Source organism: Paroedura picta, chromosome 8 (assembly GCF_049243985.1).
Source record: "Paroedura picta isolate Pp20150507F chromosome 8, Ppicta_v3.0, whole genome shotgun sequence".
In the NCBI taxonomy this organism is placed as follows: Eukaryota; Metazoa; Chordata; class Lepidosauria; order Squamata; family Gekkonidae; genus Paroedura; species Paroedura picta.
In genome coordinates, this window is record NC_135376.1 from 98,440,939 (window position 1) to 98,463,969 (window position 23,031).

At 44.9% G+C, this 23,031-nt stretch overlaps 1 protein-coding gene across 9 annotated transcripts in view; it reads right to left on the bottom strand.

Moving 5' to 3' along the window:
- The window catches only part of FGFR3 (fibroblast growth factor receptor 3), a 148,085-nt gene that overhangs the window by 43,840 nt on the left and 81,214 nt on the right, over window positions 1–23,031 (bottom strand). For 5 of the 9 annotated variants that reach the window (XM_077350910.1, XM_077350907.1, XM_077350908.1 and 2 more), the window contains exons 5-7: window positions 8,492–8,615; window positions 5,363–5,553; window positions 3,574–3,724 (exon numbers count right to left, since the gene is read on the bottom strand). In XM_077350910.1, coding sequence (XP_077207025.1) covers window positions 3,574–3,724; window positions 5,363–5,553; window positions 8,492–8,615 — 466 coding nt within the window. The remainder of the gene's footprint in view (window positions 1–3,573; window positions 3,725–5,362; window positions 5,554–8,491; window positions 8,616–23,031) is intronic. The other 4 variants (XM_077350913.1, XM_077350914.1, XM_077350912.1 and 1 more) reach the window with 1 other exon arrangement.

The window sequence follows — 23,031 nt, forward strand, 5'->3', positions numbered from 1 at the left end:
CCCATAGAAATAGCTAGGCATTGTCAGTGACAAGTCAGCCCGAAAACACAGTCTATTTGGGCAATGGGCTGCATGTATATATTAAATAACTTTGGGGAAAGAATAGCTCTTGCGGGACTCCACATACCAGGGCTCACTACTGGGATATTTTCTCACCCAGCAGACTGTAGCCATTTTAAGGCTATGCCTTGAATCCCCATGTCTGCTAAGTGTTGGGCTAACAGCCCATGATCAACAGAATCAAATGCCACTGTCAAGGCTAGCAACAGCAGTGCTAACCTGCCTAGATACAGCTGTCTTCAGAGATCATCTGTGTGGGCAACCAGAGCTGTTCCATCCCACAATCAGGGCAGAAACTGGATTGGAATGGGTCAAGGGCCAATGTTTATTCCAGGATACTCTGTAGCTGCCCACTCAGCTACCAGAAACAACAGACATGAGACTAGGTTTAGGATGCTTAGGGCTAATCCTGCGTTGAGCAGGGGGTTGGACTAGATGGCCTGTATGGCCCCTTCCAGCTCTATGATTCTATGATTCTATGATTCTAGGTGGCAGTTGGTTGGGTCGGATTTGTCCAGCCCTGTTTTTTTCAGAAGCAGCTTGACCATAGCCTTCTTTAAACTCTCCAAGAAAGCCCTTGAAAACGGGACGTCAATCTCCTGGGGAGGGCCCAGATCTCCTTACTGCTCGCTTTCAACTGCTATGCGGGGCATGTAGTTGAGTGAACAATTTTCTGTGCCCTGTCTACATCAGCTGCAGAGAACAGACTGAAGTAGTTGAAAATGGGACCTTGAGAAATCCAAGGGAGCTGGTTTAGGAAAGGAACAGAGAGGTTGGGGAATGACTTTGTTGATGGCAGCAGAAAAATGGTCAAGCCAGCCTTCCACTAGTACATCAACTGAATTGTTAAGTGGCATCAGATCCAGGCAAGCATAAATCAGCTCTTTGCCTATGCATGGAGGGAGCTGGTTATCTATCTGGGCCATGTGGAGTGCCACAGGGGACAACTCTCTCCCCTATGCTGTTCAACATCTAAATGTGCCCTCTAGCTGAGTTGGTCCATGATTACGGGCCGGGTTGTCACCAATATGCAGATGACACCCAGCTCTATCTCTTAATGGACAGCTAGTCGGACTTCCCCCTGGATACATATGCCAGTTGTTCGGAAGCAGTGGCTGGATGGCTCAGGCAGAGCCATCTGAAACTTAACCTCTCCAAGATGGAGGTCCTGCGGCTGAGCAGAAGAAGGCAGGAACAGGAAGCACGCCTTCCATGCCTGGACAAGGTGCAATTAACACCTGTACCATTCACCAGGAATTTGGGAGTGATCTTTGATGCCTCCATTTCTATGGAGGCTCAGATCATTAAGATGGCATTTTTTCATCTACACCAAGCACCACTACCTGTCTTCAGAACACCTGGCCACAGTGATCCATGCAATGGTCAATTCCAGGCTAGACTTCTGTCACTCGCTCTACATGGGCCTACCCTTTGCTTTGATCAGGAAATTACAGCTGGTACAAAATGCAGCTGTGAGGATCCTCACTGGGACATCTTAGAGCAGGAGTAGTCAACCTGTGGTCCTCCAGATGTCCGTGGACTACAGTTCCCATGACCCCTGCCAGCGTTTGCTGGCAGGGGCTCATGGGAATTGTAGTCTACGGACATCTGGAGGACCACCGGTTGACTACCCCTGTCTTAGAGGGCCAACATCCAGCCAGTGCTGCATCATCTTCATTGGTAACTAGTGTGTTTCCGGATTAAGTTCAAGGTAATGTTTTTGATCTTTAAGTTTATACGCGGCTTGGGCCCTATCTATCCGCGGGGCCACTTATCTGCTTATGCCCCTTGCAGGGTACTTTGCTGTGCAGGTATGAACCTGCTGGTTGTCCTTTGGTCCAAGACGTACGCCTGGCCTCAAACAAGGCCAGGGCTTTTTTGGCCCTGGTCCCAACCTGGTGGAATGACCTCCCAGAGGAGCTACAAGCCCTGCTGGAGTTGCCAGCTTTCTGCAGAGCTCTTCCGCCAGGCATATGGTTGAGGCCAAGGGGGGGGGGGGTCTTGGTATTTCTAATGGAGGACCCCTTACAGGCAGCTAGTTTGCTCTCGCTCCTGATGAGAGAGCTCATTTGACTGAATGCCGAACAGGGGGTGGGAGTTAGAACTCTGATTACACTGCCATCTTTCAATGTTTTAATGTTAATGTTTATATATTAAGTAGTTTTAAAAATATATTTTATTGTTTTATTGAAAACCGTTGCAAGACTATGGTAAGCAGCGGCATATACATTTAAAGATTTATCTAAATAAATAAATAAATAAATAAATAAATAAATAAATAAGGGGGGAATTGTCCGACCATGGCAGACTAATGGATTGTCTAGGACCAATCTTTATCCCCATCCCAAAAATCAAGTCCAGGGTGTGGCCTGCTTGATGGGATGGACCAGTAACAAACTGGGAGAGTCTCAGTGTTGCCATAGCAGAGACTAGGTCCAAATTATGCAAGGAACCAGTTAACTCTGCATGGATATTGGTCCTTCAGAATTAATAATTTGGAGGGCTGAAAAGCCCACCCAGCCACCATCTCCAGAAAATTCAGCAGAGCATCTGTGTGGTGCGTCAGGCGATTGGCACACCAAACAGATAACCGAACTCTCCACTGTGTCCCACAGCAGGGGACATTCAATCCCTGGGATTGTTTGGACAGGGAGTGCCCTAAAAGAAAAAGATTCTCATACCAGTATATCATCACCTAAATAATATAAGTTCCCTTGTTGTCAACATGCTCACTAATCAGGCAATTCTTTAATGGTTAAAAACACCTCTAAAATAGTACTGGTAGCCATGGGTTGACCCTGCAGCTGCCACCCCGTCTAGTTTGGCCCTAATAGAGCTTCCCCATATGAGGAAAATCAGCTTGAATCAGGGATCCCCAACATGTTGCCTGAGGATGTCATGACAACTGCTGACACCTTTCTTAGTGTCCAACAAGTGGCTTTTAAAAGTGGGTGGGGTCAGGTGGGACTTTTGTCCATTAGGCTTTGCCCAGTAGAGATTGCTCACTGATGGGCAGTGCACATTTTAAAAAATGTTGCACAGCACAAGGATTTGCACTGTGTGACTGAGAGCCAGCTGCGGCAGCCATTTTGTGACAGGCTGTACCTCCTCCAGCAACCATTTTGTGGCAGCCATTCTGTGAGTGTGCCCACTAGACTACTTTGGAATTCAAAAGCTGCCCACAGGCTCAAAATGGTTGGGGACCCATAACTCAGATGATTATGAACAGTCAAGTCACAGGCATGCAACGCTGTTATGAGCCCAAAAGCGCAAGATGGAAGGTGAGAAAGCCATCTTAAGCTGACAGTCATCAATGTGGGGATTTTTCCAAAGCATTTAAAATTTTACGTGTTTCATTAAGACGAGCAAAGAAGCACGATCAAGACACACAATATCAGTCGACAGGGTAGAAAACAAAAACCGGGAATATCAAATTTAATGGATAGTGCCTTTAAAACATCCACAGCTCTTTCTTGCCCTTGCGAAGCCTTTGGGACAGAGTCTTGCATTTACCTGGGTCTGGTTTGCGAATGTGGAGCCAAAATGATTTTTCGGCTCTGCCTACGAAATTGTTGGCTATACATTGATATTCGCCTTCATCTTGCTCTGTCACACTGAACAGATTTAGGTTAGCATCGGCTTCAGCGTTTTTACTGATCCATGACTGCAGAATAGACAGAAACCTGAACTTCAGTAAAACCAAACAACATTCGTATGACAGACAGGACTGGCATTTGTCATTGTACCTTGCATTTGTTTTCTGAATACAAAAACATACCCAGAGAGGCCAGCAGGTTTCAAATGTGTTAATCCTACCGATTTTAAAGAAAAGCTGCATCCATCACTTGGGCTTCTGCAGTTGCTTGTTTGAATATCCAAATGGGAAGATCTGGGTGTAGTCTGCACGGGGCTTTTTACCCAGTCCCATCTACACTGAATTCGATTTGCATTTTGATTTTGGGTGCTTTACATTTTCCCTCTGCAACAAGTGTGATTGATTTGTGGTGGCCCTACCTTTTCCCTGTGATATCCTGGAGTGGATATAAGCCTTGATATTTCAAAAACCGCCTTGATGTACAGCTCTCTGCTTTTTGCAAATTAACTTGCTGCTGACTCATGCCTCCAATGCTATAGCAAAGAAATCTTCCCTGATTGGCCAGGGCATCAGTTCAAAGTCTTCCTGGTTGCAAGACTTGTCTTAAAGTGACTGTGCTCCAGAAGCCTTCACTTTTCTCTGCAGAGATTTGCCTCTTGCTTTTTTTCCTCCTCCTTTGCTGTTACCGATCTCCTCCCCCTCGTTCAAGAAAGGAAAGTGACTCCTGCTGTGCTTGGCTCCCCCCTCCCCATTCTGAACTTTCCCAATTGAGTGCAGAACACTTTCTGTTTCAATAGGGGGAGGTGAGGAAGAGTCGAGTTCAAATCGATCTGAATTCAGCAGAATCCACAACGGAATAAGCAACTTCAGACCAACACGACTACTCATTTGAATCTATGGAATAAACAAAGTAAATGCAGAATCAGCCCTGGTTCTGCGGTTCATTTCAATGTCTGCCTTTTTCAGAGTTCATCTGCACAGGCTAGCTTCTAATTGAGACTGCACTGTCAAGTATGGGATGTGGAATGGTATGGCATAACCAGATCTCAAAGGCTAAAAGGCATTGGGACTCAGATGGGAAGCCAACAAGAAAGATTCTGCAGAGGATGGCAATGGAAAGCCACCTCTGCTTTTAACCTGCCTTGAAAACCCTTTGGCGGGGATGCCATAAGTCTGCTGCAACTTGCAAAATAACATGATATATTTAATATATATATTTAATAATATGATACTTTGTATCTCAAAAGCAAGTACTAATCATTTTATTCAATATACTCTCTAGGCACTTTCAGGCTTTAGGCTGATAGATGATTCCCAAGTGGACGTGTTTTTTTTTCCAAACAAGCAACAAAATAATTTCATCTCCTTTATTATTAACTCACGCATCAAATATTATGAAATAAAAAAATCCACTTCTTATTAAATTATAATAATATCTTTTGGAAAGGAGAGTCGTATGGAACTTAATAATGTTGGCAAATCATTAAAGTATCTTTTGGTACAGTTATCAGAGGTCAGTCAAGTAGGATTTCCCAACTGGATCTTTCCGAAAGACCAGCTTTGCTGGCAGAAGATTTTGTGTTGCTATCTGCAGATACTGCTCATGTTTAAAGTCAATAGGCCTTAATTATTCCTGAAATATCTCAAGAACACAGGCCCCACCTCTAGGTTTCAGCTAGCACAGAGGAAATGTTGCTGTGTACTAACCTTCAGGACCGTGACATAAGGAGTTCCGTCTGGTCCATATTTGCTACCGTTCACCTCCACATGCTTCAGCCACTGAATGTGGGGCTGAGCATCACTGTACACTTTGCAGTGGAATTCCACATCACTTCCAACCACCACCGTCTGGTTGGCAGGTAGTCCAGCCTGGAGGATAGGACGATGGGGTGATCTTTCTACACCAGAGGGAGGAGGGAAAGGAAGGAGGGGAAGGTTTACTCTTTCCTGGAACTTCATGAAAAGCTGCTTCCACCCACCCCCCAAATCTTTCCAGCAAACTAAGTGTTTGGGTTATTTAAGAATGCTGAAAAATGCTGCAGAATATTCTTCTCAAACTCTGACCAGGTGACGTAGCTGTTCAAACATACCGGTGTTTGTATGTCATGAGGGCTTGGTGTTTCATATGGGAAAGGAAAGGAGAGAAGTACTGTATATGTGGAAGCCCAGATAATGATTAACTGAGTATCTGATGGACCATCTTAGAATCATAGAATCAGAAGGGACCTCCAGGGTCATCCAGCCCAACCCCCTGCAGAATGCAGGAGATTCACAACTAGCTGCCCACTCACAGTGACCCCAATTCCATGCCCAGATGATGCTCTCCCCTAACCAGGATTCCTGGCCAGTGTGGCTTGGAAGAAATTCACTTCCCGATCCCAAAGTGGCAATTGGCATCTCCCTGGGCATGCAAAACAGAGCTACAGGAGCCAAGGACTAACACAGTTCCTTCTGCCCACTTACAATCTGCCTAAGTTCTCCCATACATTCCTGCCCAGGAATCGGAAGAAGAAGAGCTGTTTTTCATATGCTGCTTTTCTGTACCAGGAGTCTCAAAGCAGCTTAGAAAAAGAAGAGTTGGCTCTTATATGCCGCTTTTCTCTACCTGAAGGAGTCTCAAAGTGGCTTACAGTTGCCTTCCCTTTCCTCTCCTCACAACAGATGCCCTGTAGGGAGGTGAGGCTGAGAGAGCCCTGATATTCCTGCTTGGTCAGAACAGCTTTATCAGTGCTGTGGTGAGCCCAAGGTCACCCAGCTGGCTGCATATGGGAGAGCGGGGAATCAAAGCCGGCTTGCCAGATTAGAAGTAAATTGGCGCTCCTAACCACAAAACCAAGCTGGCTCGTGTTCACAGGGAGAGCTCTTCCTGACTCTTCCACCGATCAAAGTCATTGGGGGGCACATGAGAGAGGGCATTTTCAGTAGCAGCCTCAAGAGTATGGAACAACCTCGCTGGGGAAATGAGCCAGGTAACATTCAATCTTTAGGAGGCAGATGAAGTCAGTTTTCAGGGCTGCATTTGATGAGTTTAGTCTTTATTTTTTTTTTGTAGTCCTAATTGGAGATTTTGATTTGTGTTTTTAATCTATTTTTATAATTGTCATTTTAGAAGAAGATGAGTTGGTTCTTATATGCCGCTTTTCTCTACCCGAAGGAGGCTCAAAGCGGCTTACAGTCGCCTTCCCATTCCTCTCCCCACAACAGACACCCTGTGGGGTGGGTGAGGCTGAGAGAGCGCTGATATTACTGCTCGGTCAGAACAGTTTTATCAATGCCATGGTGAGCCCAAGTTCACCCAGCTGGCTGCATGTGGGGGAGCGCAGATTCAAACCCAGCTCGCCAGATTAGAAGTCCGCACTCCTAACCACTACACCAAGTTTATTTACAACATATACCGTCTTGAGTTCTGCAAGGTAGAAAGGCATGTTTTAAACAATAAATAAAAATTTGTTTTAAACAATAAATAAAAATTGTCAGACACACCCCACTTTAAAAGGTGAGAGTGATGTGCCTTTCAGGAAGCAGCCTGTCTTTTCAGAACCTTCAGTATGATGCCACCCCTCTTCTAAACTCATCCTTCGAAGTCCAGGCCAAAACCCTCAGTGGCTGCTCACGGTGCTGGTAAAATGAAAGCTAACACCAGGCAGGCCATGGTGACTTTTCCAACAAAAGCAAAAATAATTTTTCCCTGTAACATATAATTACAGCCTACAACTTCTTAGAAAGAGAGGGAATCCCAAACACCCTATGTGTCAGAAGCACCACCACCAATAAAAAACAACAACTATATTCCATGTCAAGGAATCCCAAGCATGAAGTTCGATTGAAATCCTGTTGCACCTCAGAAACCAACAACATTTGGGAGGGAATAAGCTTTTGAGAATCAAAGCCTCCTTTGTCAGAAGTAGGAATAAGTTGTTTTACTTTGTCTACTTTATTTCCGACCTTCAACTTCAATTAATTCTAAAGCACAAGAGAACTCACAAAAGAAAAACCCTTCAGATAATGAGGATTGAGCTGGCCGACAGCTGGAGCAAGGAATAGTCAACACTGAGGGGGAAAAAAGGAGTCCAGAACACAGGCCCAAGTCCCCTCCAGCTTTTAAGATTTCATATCCTTTATCTTTGACACTGCCTTTCCCCTCTTTTCTCCTGCTCCATGTCCTGCATCTTGACATTTCAGAAGTTAATCCTCCTTGGCTCTGTTTCGACTGGGTTTAAAGGGTGCCCTGCCCATACCCCAGCTGGCCGTTTCTGGGTTTCCATTCCTAGATCACTGTGATGCCTGGCCCACTGCTTTCCTCACGGTCAGGCCTCATGGTGAGGTAGTTGCCATGGAAACTGGCTCCATGCATTTCCCCAATTGTTCTTTTTATTTTTTATGGGATAGTGATCAGTATAAATCAGGGATCCCCAACCTTTCTGACCTTGCAGGGCCCTTCAGGATTCTGACACAAGGTGATGGGGGCAACAACAAAATGGCTGCTGCAGAGTTACAGCCAAACACAAAATGGTTGCCACAAAAGGTGGTGGTCATCACAAATGGTCAAGGAGCAAGGTTATGTTTAACTCTACTAGTAACACTTTTAAAATTTTGGGCAGATGTTCTGTTTATCAGGATGCCTTCTAATCTGACAGCCAATCAGATCTCCAGTGATCAATCAGAGGAAAAGTCTCACCTGGCCCTACTTTCTAAAAATGTTTGCCAGGCACTGGTTTAGGGCAGGCACTGTGACATCTACAGGTACCCTGCTGGAGATCCTAGGTGTAAATGAACCAGCTCCACCTTCAACATACCCTGATTCCCTGGCACAAGCAAGGAAGAAATGGCACTCACCAAGAACATCAAGTTGGTAAGTGTGCTGAATGCGGCCATATTTATTCTGCACGACACAGGTATAGTTGCCTCGGTCAGAAGGAACCACACTCTCCATGACAAGGCTCCACTGTTGATGCCGCAGCTGTGAAGGGAAGCGACATACCAAAAATTACCAAAACATGGTTGCAACATTCACCTCAAGAAAAAAAATGAAGGGGGGGGGGAATATCTGGTCCATTAACATTAAGAATATGGAGGTTAAAAGACAAAGAACCCTTGAAATAACAATAAATTGGACTGAAATTGAAGAGAAGGAGAAAACCAGTGAAAACCAAGGTTTTTACACCTTGGTTTTTACACCTTGGTTTTCACTATCAGAAGACATCCCAAAGTGGCTTAGAATTACCTTCCCTTGTTTGTTAAGTGTGGCAGGGCCCCCTGCCTCATTGACAGGCACACTGTCTTCTATAACCAATGACACCCCACAATAGTCTAGGCTTAAGCTAAAGCCATGACACTGCTAGGGTCAGCCAAGCCAGGCCAGACTCCATCTTAGAAAACTTGCTCTCTGCCTTAGGTTTGGAATGACAGCCTTTGCCTGGCCCAAGGTGCCTCTGGTCTCAAGCCTGCATCAGCCCACCACCCCCCCATTGTATTTCTAAGTGAGTGGACTGGCTTCCTCCTGTTTGCCTAAGGGCTCCTAGGAAAATCCTTTGTCTTGCAACATTTTTCACACTTGGCCCCTCTGCCAGGGGATATCTCCTCCCCACATCCTGCCAGCTAGACCTGATGGCTCTCTTCCTCAGAGCCATTAATACCTTTATCCAAATCCATTTACGGCCATCACCCCCACTTGGCCAGGCATTGTCCTAATCTCCGGGGACCCTGGAAACTTCCAGCACATGCTTACCTGAGCCTTGTCACATAGCCCCCTTCCCAAAATCCTATAAAAACTGTGGCTTCACACAGACACTCTGAGTGTCTTCGAACCCGGGACCTCCCACGCTGGTTCGTGCTTCTTCCTTTGACCCACCACTCCTCGGACAGGTAACTATCAAGCCTTCCACTCTTCCTCCCCCTTCTCTATATGACTGCTTGTATGTGTGTTAGCTATTTGTGTGTCTTTTTGTTATTTTCCTTTCAATAAAAGCTTATATTACTATTTTACCATTTAAATCTGTGTTTGCCTTGAGTTCCTACAGGTGTAATCAACCCTCGTAGACATAGGTAACGATCCGATAAAGCTAAGTTACCCCCCTCTCGCAGCATTTGGGCTAATCTTCCCCCACAAGCTCAAAGATACGCGTTTTTAGGACATGTGTCCACTCAATTTGGGTAACATGTTCTCCACACACCTGACACCTTATGAGGTAGGTGAGGCTGAGAGAGCACTGACAGGGCTATGACTGGCCCAAAGTCACCCACATGGCTGCATGTAGAGCAACGGGTATCAAACCCGGTTCTCCAGATTAAAGGCTACTGCTCTTAACCTCTCTTAATTCTCTCTCAATGGGAGAATTGCTGGAGGGGCTGAAAGAGGCAGTGGTATGCCTACTGCTGAAAAAAAAAACACACATAATTGGACCCGCAGGAGCTCGCCAACTTCCAACCTGTCTCACATTTCTGGAGAAAATATGGAAATGGCTGCCAAATATCAGCATTTCTAGACGAAGCGTCAGTGCTAGATCCCACCCAGTCAGGCTTCCAGCCAGGCCATGGCAGTCTTCAAGCAAAGGTTGGATACACACTTTTCTTGGATACTTTAGGATGCTTAGGGCTGATCGTGCAGAGGGTTGGACTAGATGGCCTGTATGGCCCCTTCCAACTCTATGATTCTATGAAATAGCACTGGCCACCCTGATAGATGACCTCTGCAGATCAGCTCTGCTCATGCTACTAGATCTCACAGAAACATTTGAGACAGTCAAACATAGGTTTCTAGCTCACCACCTCGTCAACGTCAGGATACGGGATATAGGGAACAGTCCTCCAATGGCTGATCTCCTTTATCCTGGGTCGCAGGCAGAGGGTAGCAATTGAAGAGAGACAATCAAGCCGCTACCAGCCCACATTTGGAGTACCATCAGAAGCAGCCCTCTCTCCAATCTTATTTAACATCTTTATGTGCCCTCTTGACCAGCTGGTGAGGAGCTTCAGGCTGGGATGTCATCAATAAACAGAACACCCAGGTCTTCCTCCTGATGGATGACCATCTTGATTCACCCCCAGAAGCCTCAGCCAGATGTCTGGAAGCAGTGACAAGGAGGTTCAAGCAAAATCATTTAAAGCTCAACCCTTCAAAGATGGTGGTCCTATGGCTGGGCGGGAAAGGTCCAAAGGAGGAAAGGTGATTGCCCAACCTGGGCTGAGTACAATTATCTGTGGCTCCTTCCACCAAGAATAAGAAAATAAGAATAAGAATCAGATTTAGTTTATTAGTCGGCCATTGGCCATTTCCAGCAAACTGACTGTACAGTACAAAAGTCAGTTAAAATTAAGACATCAAACTGATAAAATCACAGGGAGTAATAAAAGTAATAAAAAGTTACACAGATAAAAGGAGCCATAATGATTACGGTTTTAATCCTAATTGCACAATTTGGACCTGATTTTCCTGGCTGCGAGAGCAAACAGTGCAACTCTGTTGGTAACGGAGGCATCGATATCAGACAATAAAAAGATCATATACTCAGTTTTTGAGAGGCCTGAGGTGGTAGGGAGTATTCTTTTAATAAACTTGCCTCTTGGTTCATCATAGAGGGGGCAGTCCATTACATAATGTGTGAGGTCCTCAATCACTCCCCTATCACATTTGCAGATGCATTCAGATAGGGGGAGACGGGAGAACCGACCACTACGCAGTGCTATGGGTAAGGATTGGAACCTTAAGTGAGTAAATGCCATCCTGAGTGTTAAGGATGGCAGACTCTCCAGATATGAAGATCTGCAGTGAATTCTCTTGAAATGTTTAAAAAGAGGGACAGCTCTGGACCAAGCAATTATATCACCATGTAGAACTGCATCCATTCGATAGATCCATTTCCGGAGCTCCTTTACTGAGCTTCCAGGCCTGATTAGATCGTCTGGGGTAGAGTAGTGTAAGATAATACTATTTATATACTCTAGACAGATGGATTCTATCAGTAATGGAAGTGAGCTCTAGGTTTTGACTGCTGATGACTTCAGAATTCTTTCGTGTACATTTCAGCCAGTTTTTCATGGTGATTAGTTTAACCCGTGCTTTTATGGATGGTAGTCCCAGTTCAGCCCTCATAAGAGCCACTGGAGATCCTTTAGGAAGAGCTAAAATCCTTCTCATAAAGAGGTTCTGAATTTTTTTCTAGGTGGTTAATCACTTGCTCATTCCAGCCCCAAATCTCTGCACCATATAGTATGGAAGATATTACTTTGCTGCCAAATAATTTGATAGCGGGGTCAATCAAGCAGCCTCCTTTTGAGAAAAAGAATTTGACAATAGCCCCCATATTTCTCAGGGTAGCCACTCTCAAACTGGACAAGTGTGCCTTCCATGGTAATGTTTCGCTAAACGTTACACCCAGGTATTTGTAGGAGCTGCACTGTTCTATCTGTGTACCCAGAATACTCCAGGAAAATTTTGGGGGGCGTTTCCTGAAGACCATCACCTTGGTTTTAAGATAATTTATGGACAGGCCCTGATCTTTGCAGTATAAGCCTAGGTTGTCCAAAAGTCTTTTTAGCCATATTCTAGTCAGTGATATCAGCACCATATCATCAGCATACAGGAGGATGGAAATCTTGGTCTGGCAGATATTGGGTGCCATAAATTGGGAGCCCTCCATCTTTCCTACCACATCATTAATATATAGGTTGAACAGAAGAGGGGCCATCACACATCCCTGTTTTACTCCCTTATTAACAGGAATTTCCTCAGTTAGAGCACCTGAATTCCCTACCTTAATCTTGACCGTGGTGTTTTGGTGGAGTTGTTTCATTAGATACACTAAACATGGATCCAGCTGGAGATTCAGGAGTTTCTGCCAAAGTATGTTCCTGTCCAATGAATCAAAGGCTGCAGCAAGGTCAACAAAGGCCACAAATAGTGCCTTAGTTGGACCCTTCATAGCAGTAGCAGCCAAGTGATAAGAGTGTTTGACGTTCAATTGTGGAATGCCCCTTCTTAAAACCCAACTGTCGTGAGCTCAAGATATTGTTGTCTTCCACCCAGTTCTCCAATTTCTTCGTCAGAAAGCTGCCATATAATTTAGAAGCTACAGGCAGCAAACTAATTGGTTGATAGTTCTGCGGATCAGACCTATCACCTTTTTTGAAAATAGGGACTATGATGCTGGAGGTCCATCCTTGGGGAAGTTTGCCAGTATCATTGATTTATGTGAAAAGTCTAGCAAGAACTGGTGCCCATCATTCACTGAAAGCTTTATAACATTCAGAGGGGATCAAATCCTCCCCAGGTGATTTTTTAGAAGCGAGTGCTCTTATCAATTATTTGATCTCATCTTCTGCTACTGGTGGCCAGCATTCCCCTAACTCGGAAACCTCCATAGTTGCTTTATCCATCTTACCCCTTCAAAAACCTTAGAATAGTGGTAAAGCCACTCTGTTGCCTGGATGGTGGAGCCTGAACTGAATAAGAATAAGAATAAGAATAAGAATAAGAATAAGAATAAGAATAAGAATAAGAATAAGAATAAGAATAAGAATAAGAATAAGAATAAGAATAAGAATAAGAATAAGAATAAGAATAAGAATAAGAATAAGAATAAGAAGTTGGTTCTTATATGCCATTTTTCTCTACCCAAAGGAGTCTCAAAGTGGCTTACATTCACCTTCCCTTTCCTCTCCCCACAACAGACACCCTGTGAGGTGGGTGAGGCTGAGAGAGCGCTGATATCACTGCTCGGACCTCCAGAACCCCTCCCTATGATCTCCGAACTGACCAACCATGGGCTAGTTAACATGTTAATGTGTTCAACGAGTTACTGAACCTATTGGAACCACTGTTATTACTGATATTACTAGTACCATTGTTGTTTATTCAACATTGTTACTGTGTTATGCTGTACTTGCTCCATGTTTTTTTCATGTTCTATATAAACTCCCTTGAGCTGTGAGGGCAGTATATAAATATGTAATACATCCTTATCCATATATTTGTGAAACAGCCTGGGGGGTGGAACGTGTCCGGCTGTCCAAGTTGGAATAGCAAAGCTGGCTGCACCCTGATTGGCCCTGCCCCTCCCACCATCCATCCCTGGCCTAGTTACTCTCAAACAAGCCTCAGTGCCTGGATCCATCAACAGGTGAGGGGAGAGGGCCCTGGGCAAAGGGTCGTGGTGGAGGGCCTGCTAATGAGGGCATCTTGGCCTGCTAGACAGGGCCTCTTGGCCTGCTAGGCAGGGCCTGCTAAAGCGGACCTCCTGGCCTGCTAGGCTGGGCCTGCTAAAGAAGGCCTCCTGGCTTGCTAGGTACGGCCTGCTAATGAGGGCCTCTTGGCCTGCTAGGCAGGGCCTGCTAACGAGGTCTGGGCAGGGCCTGCTAATGAGGGCCTCTTGGCTCTCATCTGTGAAGAGTTCTACCTCTTCCGGTAAGATAAATGGTTTCTCTTACTTGAGATTGGGAATATGGGTTTAGGCTCAGTCTGAGTTGAGGCAGGATGGAGAGCTTTTTATCTCTCTTGTTGATGATACTCCAGTGATGTGGTCTTAAGAATTTCTGAAGTGGTCTGGAATGAAGTCTCACCTACTGTATTGTATCCATGCAAGAGATGAGGAGCCCCATGAGGCTTGCCAGAAACATCAAGGAGGAAACTTTGTTCTGCATCATCTTTTGAGCAATGGTCTTTATCCTTTCTGCCTTCTTGTCTGTAATGAATACTCTGCACTGCTGAATGTCTATCAGCACCCCCAGATGTTCTAGGCACTGAGATGGAAACAAAGAGCTCTTCTGGAAGTTTATTAAGAACCCGAAACTGTGCAAGATTTTGTTCACAGCTCAGGAGCTCATCGTTTGGTATTTGGTTGGCAATCTCACGAAGAGGTCATCCAAATGTATGTGGACTTTTTTGTTACTGCCTAGGACACAGGGTGAATTAATATCTTGGAGAATAACCTCGGTACAGAAGACACGCCAAATGGAAGAGTCCAGAGCTGGAAATGCTTGCCATTCACACGGAACCTCAGAAACCGCCTGTGGCTTTCCATGATGTGTATGTGCATGTAAGCTTCTTGAAGGTCCAGAGAAGATAGAAACTCCCCCGGTTTCAGGGTCTCTATGATGGACTGTAAAGTTTCCATTCTGAATTTCTTCCATTGAACTACCCTGTTGAGGGCCTTCAGATTGAGGATAGCACTCCAGTCCCCATTGCATTTGGGAACTGTGAAAAAAATCAAGTAGAGCCCTTTCCCACAATCTTCCATGGGGATGTGTTATATGGCTGAAATTTGCGAAAGATGAGCAACAACGTGAAACGTTCTTTTTCTTTTTTTTCTGGGTTTCTGTTCAGTGGTAAGCAAAGGAACCTTTCTGGTGGTGGACGGTGAAAAGATGGCGTATCCCTGGGTAATGATTTCCAGAGCCCACTGGTCTGACACTTCTTGACACTCCTGTTGGAATTGGAGTAGTCTGCCCCCCAATGGAGGACTGTGGTAATTCTTTGTTTGTTCTCTCTCATTTTGTTGGCTCTGTTCCTGTTGAACCCATTAGAGAAACCTCCCCTATGGAAGGATTGTTTATTCTGTGACCAGGAGAACTGCCTGTCCTGTCTGTTCCTAAATGAAGCGTTAGAGTATCCTGAGTAGCTAGGATAGGGCTTCCTATCAGATCTTATAGTGAACTTAGGCATGTTTATTTTCTTCTCCTTGGAATCAGTAAGCACTCTATCAAGTGCATCCCTGAAAAGCCGTTCACCCTGAAAGGGGTATACTGTAACTATAGACTTTGAGTGGAGATCAGCTTGACAGGCATGAAGCCACAAGGCCCTACGTGCTGCTGAGCAGTTGACCTGCCTCCCTGAAGAGAGGGGTGAACAACATCCAGGATGTCTTCCACCTCTGGGGGAGAACATCCCAATCAAAGTCATCTTCGTGTGTCCTGCTTTGGTGCCTCTACCTTCTGAGATTAGATGAGTGACATCTCAGGAGAGGGCCTTCTCAGTCATGGCACCAAAGTTCTGGAATTTTCTCTTCAGGAAGATCAGTCTTCCTTTGCTTGCCATCTTCTACCAATGTGTGAAGACTTTTTTGTTTCAGTGAAAATTCTCTTTCTTTTGTATGTATTTTAATTTTGCTTTTAATGATATGTATTTAGGAGTTGATTTGAACTATTTTAAAAATGTGATTTGTATCACATATGTTTCAAATTGTTAGCCACCTTGGTAGTCTTGGTAAGGGCAGAAAGAGAAGACATAATTTTTTGAATGAATAAATAAATAAACTGGTTTGTTTTGTATATTCTGTATTCTGGTATATCTTAATAAGGGGTTTCCCTGTTCATTTTGTATTCTTTTGAGTCTTGTAAATGAGTGTTTGGGGGCAGATGTCAGCAATTGCTTACGGTCTCAGTCCTAGACCCATCTCACAGGTTTCAGTGCTGTATGTGACCTTTCCTGCAGCAGAAACCCAGCCCATTCAGTGGTGGGTCTAATTTCTGCTTCTGGACAATGTTGGCGCTGGTCCAGGGAAGTCCTAGGTGTGGTGCAACCTAGGCCTGGGACCCCCCCCCCCAAACTGACACCAATGTTGTCTGGAAGCAGATATTAGCCCTGCCACCTGACGAGTGCTGAACCCGCCTGGATTCTTGTTGTGGAAAAGGTCTGTGAGATGTGAAAGCACAGCCACTCACAAAGCTAATCGACACCACTATATCTCTCCAAGAGCAGTCCTGGGAAGGTCTACTCAGAATCCTACTTAGGTCTATTCAACAAGGCAGGGGTAATCAAACTGCGGCCCTCCAGATGTCCATGGACTACAATTCCCATGAGCCCCTGCCAGCGAATGCTGGCAGGGGCTCATAGGAATTGTAGTCCATGGACATCTGGAGGGCCGCAGTTTGACTGCCCCTGCAATAAGGCTTACCCCCAGGAAGCTGTTTTTCAGATTGCATGGGATGAACTGCACATTCCAGCTCCTGACAAGTTGGGTCTGGGTTCCCTGCAAGCAGCAGCTGCAGGGAATGGCTTTTAAAATATAAGAGACTCCAAACAGGCTTGGAAAGCTCCCCCCCCCCCCCCAGGCACTGTGTTCCCACATGGAAACACCACTGGGGGGCATTATTACCCTGTTTTTGCTGCTCCACATGAATTATTCTGTGTATGGATCAGCAAACACTGGGAAATAATGTCCCCACCCCTAGCAGTTGAAGGTTGCTAGGCAACTCCCAAGATGCCGTTGTCATAAGAGATCTTTTCCCCCCTTTCATTTAGGGGATTTGTAAATCCTTGTCAGCTTATTTTTCAATTTTCAAACTTCTCTGCAAACCTGCAAAGCTCACTTAGGTCCATAGGAAACTCCCTGTTCTCTGTACTTGGCCTAGTTCCACATATATTTTTTTTTTTTACCTGAACTTTGGACCATGTTCAGAATTAGATATAATGACTGAAAAGTCATGAAATGTCACGGAGCATAAAATATATATGGCTGTGTCCACAATGTCAGCTTGATTTTTCTGTGCATGCCATTGCACAATGTCCACCCTGTATGAATCTTTGCGGCAAGCCATTAAAGTAAAACATGTTTGTACCTCCAATGGCGTCTGGCCAGAATGCTTCACTTGAGGAGACTGTTCCTCTCTCTTCATGTCTCATTACCTGTCAGAATGTCTGAATGGACTTCATTCTTCTAAAAATAACAGGCTGAGGATTTGCCCACATTGAGTATCCAAGTATCAGCCACAGGATGCCATCCTTGGGTCCTTCAGCCTTTTGCTCACAGCCTAGCAGAGCCTATATCCCCTGAAAGTGCAACTTGCCATGCTTCCAAGATGATACAAGCAGGGGGAAACCGGGGGAGGGTTGTGGAGGGTAACATATCCACGGAAGAGCCTCTGTTTGGCATGCAGAAGGACCCAGATCCAATCCGTTGTTTAATCAGCATATGGCAGCTTCATGCATATCATGTGAATGGCAGCAACTGTGGCTCAATGATAAAGCATCTTCATGAAGAAGAAGAAGAAGAAGAAGAAGAAGAAGAAGAAGAAGAAGAAGAAGAAGAAGAAGAGTTGGTTCTTATATGCCACTTTTCTCTACCTGAAGGAGGTTCCAAGCGGCTTACATTCGCCTTCCCTTTCCTCTCCCCACAACAGACACCCTGTGGGGTGGGTGAGGCTGAGAGAGCCCTGATATTACTGAAGAAGAAGAATTAGTTCTTATATGCCGCTTTTCTCTCCCCGAAGGAGGCTCAAAGCGGCTTACAGTCGCCTTCCCTTTCCTCTCCCCACAACAGACACCCTGTGGGGTGGGTGAGGCTGAGAGAGCCCTGATATCACTGCTCAGTCAGAACAGCTTTATCAGTGCCATGGCAACCCCAAGGTCACCAAGCTGGCTGCATGTGGAGGAGTGCAGAATTGAACCCAGCTCGTCAGATTAGAAGTCCGCACTCCTAACCACTACACCAAACTGGCAGGTAGCCATGTGGAGGTGAAGCAGCAGAACAAAGTTTGAGTCCAGTGGCTCCTTTAAGACCAACCTTAATCCAATCCTAGTTCTCTAACTGGTCCTTTCCTGGCAACTTCCTTTTCACCTTTAAGGGCAATTCCGCATACATTAAATGTAGTGAAATGCTTACCTTAGGTAGTTGTTATATTCTGGCCACTCCACATGATGCCTCCAAAATCCAGCATTCAGGCAGCAAACTGCTCGATACATCCTCCATTTTAAAGCGCTAGTTGGGGAATTGCATTAAGTGGATTCCCCAACCCAAAAAGCACTAGCTACAGGAGAGCAACCAGCAAGCCACCAGCAAATGAAATGTATGGAGGTGAAGAAGCACTATTTCCGCCTCCAATGTCCCGCCCTCGCACCCGCCACCCTCTCCCTTCTCCCAGGGATGGGATTTGTTTTTTAAAAAGCGAACTGCCTGCAGGCAAAGCCAAAAATTATTGTTTCCCAAAGATGTGATACAAACCTCTAAACTCTCTAAACTTCCCCCCAATCAGGAACATAATTATTATTTTTAAATATCATGACTCATGATTCAATAAGGGGTGGCATTATAAAAACACTATAATCTATGATTAGATGCATAAATGTTTCACTCTAGAAGTATTGAATTTTAAAAAAAATTAGCATCGTGGGCCCTTTAAAACATTGAGAAAGGGGATTGGTTGCCAGGATTGACAGGCGGAAGAGAGTCGTGTGTAAAGTGCATTGCTCTCTTCCGCCATTTCCAGCAGGCAATATGGAATGTAAGCAGCATGAAAAGGTGGCAGACAAAAGCGAAACAGCAAGAAGGTGAGGAATGGCTGGAGGCTCAATAATATTTAGCACTATGCCATTATGCTGGTATAACACTATTTTTTTCGATGTGCAGAAATGCCTCCAGTCATTACTGGTGAATTTTATTTCAATGTATCTGAAGAACCACACAAAAGCTTATACTCAGAAAAAACCTCCTTGGTCTAAAAGGTACTGCAGGACTCAGACTTGGAAGAGCATCCATTTCGGAGCAGCATATCCAGTTGAAAAAGTCAGGGAGATAAAATTATGTGGAAAAGTTCTGAGCAGGCAGGACAGCCCTTGATGAACCAAAAGTCTGATTCAGTATAAGACATCTTTGTGTGTTCAGCTATGCATGGACTGGAGAGATGTTTGTTTGTTTTATTAATTAAATTTATATACTGCCCTCCCTGAGGTTTAGGCCAGTTCACAAGAAATATAGGAACATGAACAATACAGAGAAATGGGTAACCATATATAACAATGGAAAATGGGGTTGCACTTACCTGTAATTGTTTTTCATAGATGTCTTGTGTACAGACACAGACTGAGACTGCACAAGTGCAGGCCAGCCATGGAAGTCTTTTCTAGCTGAAGCCCTATAGTGGGTGCTTCCACCCTGACACGGTGCACATGCATGCAGGTTCCCGCTGAAACACACACATAATATAGGTGGACTGCCCCCTCGACCCTCAATTCCAAATTACTGCCAAGAGCCCAGGCTGGAATGCACCAGCCAAGACCCCAAGACAACAGGGTCACAGTTGGGATGGAGGGAGGGAATGTGTGTCTGCACACAAGACTTCAGTGAACAACGGTTACAAGTAAGTACAACCCCGTTTTCATTATCTGTCTTTTTGTGCAGCCCCACATTGGGACCTTCACGAGCTAGTACCTGAGGAGGCGGGGTGAGCCCTTAGGAAAACAAGGACTGGAGAACCACTCTTCCAAACTCAGAATATCTTCTGTCTTGGAGGTTAATGGCATAATGTCTCGTGAAAGTCTCTTCTCTCACCCAGGTAGCTGCCCGACAGATGTCCTACAGAAGAACGCTGCAATGGAAGGCAGCCGAGGAGCCCACAGCCTGAATTCCAACAGGGCAAGGAAACTTCACAACCTAATAAGCTGATTTGATCGCAGATACCATCCATCTAGAAACAGTGCTGGCAGAAGCTTTGTTACCTTTACTGGGGCCCCTGTGCAAATAATATAATGATGCTCTCTTAACATCTAGAGAGTTCAAAGACCACTTAGAAGTGGAGGTCAGTTCAGGGAACAACACCGGTAAAGCAATAGATTGAGACATGCGGAAACTTGAGACCACCTTGGAAAGAAAATGGGAATATGGGTTTAAGATAACCTTTGTAGGAAAAAACTGAAGAAAGGGGGAAACGGCTCTGAGAGCACGAATCTCACCCACCCTTCTGCCCGAAGTAATAGCGACTAAGAAGACTGTCTTCATAGCAAACCCAAGGGAACCGAATGCCAAGGTTCAAAGGAAGGATCAAGGCTGATAAAACCAAAGATAAGGACCATTAGGGGGCCACGTTTGGAGAAGGATGAAACACTGGTTGGCCCATCAGAAAGCACTGGGAAAGCTTATGGGGGGGGGGGAGTGAACACCCTTGAAACTGATCATGGAAAGCAGAAAGGGCAGCCAAATGGGTACAAATGGAGGAGACTGCTAAACCCTGTTGAGCCAGAGAAACCAAATGCTCCAAAACCATGGGAAGTGGATAGAGATATGAGATATTTCTATAATCTTAAGTGAGTAAAGTTGGAGGAATGGGCCCAGGGTAAAAACCTCTGTCCCTCCTCCCATTGAGTTCTGGCCCATGTCCACCATTAAACAGAACTGATGGAATTTGGTTGAAATGGGGAAAGCAAAAAGGTCTATTTAGGGGAACCCCCATAACCTCAGTACTGGAAGCAGGTTTTCGAGCCCCAGAGACCAGTCATAGGGTGGAACAAACATTCTGCTGAGGGCATCTGTATCGCCCCGATATCTATATTCAGGCTGATAGCCATTTCCCAAATCCTCAGAGCTTTTGAGGCAAAGGTGCCATGAGGACACCCCTCCCTGCTTGTTCAGGTAATACATGCAGGAGGTGTTGTCAGTTTCAATTAGAAGTTTCTTGCCCTGCAACATAGCTGCGAAATGAGTCAAGGCCAAATGAAGTGCATGCAACTCCCAAAATTTAATGTGAAATGACTGCTCGGTAGGGGACCTTGAGCTCGGTAGGGGACCTTGAGCTCGGTAGGGGACCTTGAGCTGTTCTATCCAAGCTTTTTTTATGTGACCCGCCTTGAGCCTCCAGGGGGAGGTGGGATATAAATTAAATAATAATAATAATAATAATAATAATAATAATAATAATAATAATAATAATAATAATAATAATAATAATAATAATAATAATAATAATAATAATAATAATAATAAAGCAATGAATCCCCCAACCTGAAAGGGAGCCATCAGTGGTTAAGATCAAATCATGACACCACAAACCAAAAGATACCCCAACCAAGACATTAGATTCTTCAGAGTGAGTCACTGATAGCTGCATTCCATTCAGGTTGGGTGGGCACGCTTCCTTCTTGGACCCTTCCTGTCCAGTTATAGGACCCCTGTCTTTGAAGAGCTGAGGTCCAAATGACTCGGCTTGAGCCATCTTGTCACTGCCTCTGGGCAGCTAGTTAAAACTTCTGAGAGAGAAATCACAAGGGACAGCTGGGTGTCATCAGCATATTGGTAACAACCCAGCCTGAACGTTCACACCATTTTAGCAAGAGGGCACATGAATATGGTGAATAGGATTGGAGAGAGGACTGCTCCTTGAGGAACTTCACATGTAAGCTGGTGACAGCTCTCCTATTGCTATCCTCTGTCCACTATCCTGGAGAAAAGAGATCAGCCACAGAAGGGCTGTTCGCTGGATCCCGGCATTGGTGAGGCAGTGAGCTAGAAGCTCGTAGTTGACTGTGTAAAATGCTGCTGAAAGGTCTAGTAAAACAGGACAACATGACAGTAAATATTGGAAACTTTTTTCTTCTTTTTAGATCACCATTTTATATTTGCAATAATAATGGTGGTAATAGCAGAGAATAATACTCATTGGTTGGCTTTTAGATTTCATTAACAATAACAGCTGTATGATATATAATTCCCTTTCACTTCCTTTCTGTATCCCCTTTATTATTCGAAATAAAAAGTAATGGTTAAAATATGGAAAGAATAATTCTCAGAAGTTTAGGAAGTAGTACAAAAAATGAATGTAAGAATCTACTAACAACACTAAAAATATACCTTGCACTTCTCATCACCCACAGCCCCCCTGGAAACCAAGGAACTGTTTGGGCTCAAATACCCAAATGGGGGATCCAGAAGCAATCCCGTCAACAGCCCAGGTAATTTCCTCATTCCAGAGGTCAACTCGGGCTTCAGTAGGAACACCAACCATATCAACAGGAAAATCCCCTACACGTAGTATCAGCAACTCTGGGTTGGGAACTACCTAGAGATTTTAGCGGTGGCACATGAGGAGGTCAGGTTTGAGGAGGGACTTCATCAGGTTATCATACAATGCAGTCTACCTTCAAAGTAGTCATTTCTTCCAGAGGAATTGATCTCTATGTCTCTATTGTCTGGAGACTAGTTGCTATTCCAGAAGACGATCTAAAGCTTCCACCTGGAGGTTGGCAATCCTATTTATAATCCATTTGGTTCCCATCTGGCTTAATGGGCTGGTTATTTTAATAGCTCCCCCATGCCTGCAGAGTCTTGGGAACCCTGTAGGTTTAAACCCAAGCACACAGTGAATGGTCATCAATTCTTTCATCTTCAGATCACGAATTCTGCACATGGGAGCTCCTGCCTCCACTTCTGACATATTCACAGAATCATAGAATCATAGATTTGGAAGGGGCCATACAGGCCATCTAGTCCAACCCCCTGCTCTACACAGGATCAGCCCAAAGCATCCTAAAGCATCCAAGAAAAGTGTGAAGACTGCCAATGAGGGGGAGCTCACCACCTCCTTAGGCAGCCTATTCCACTGCTGAACTACTCTGACTGTGAAATTTCTTCCCCAGATATCTAGCCTATATCGTTGTACTTGTAGTTTAAACC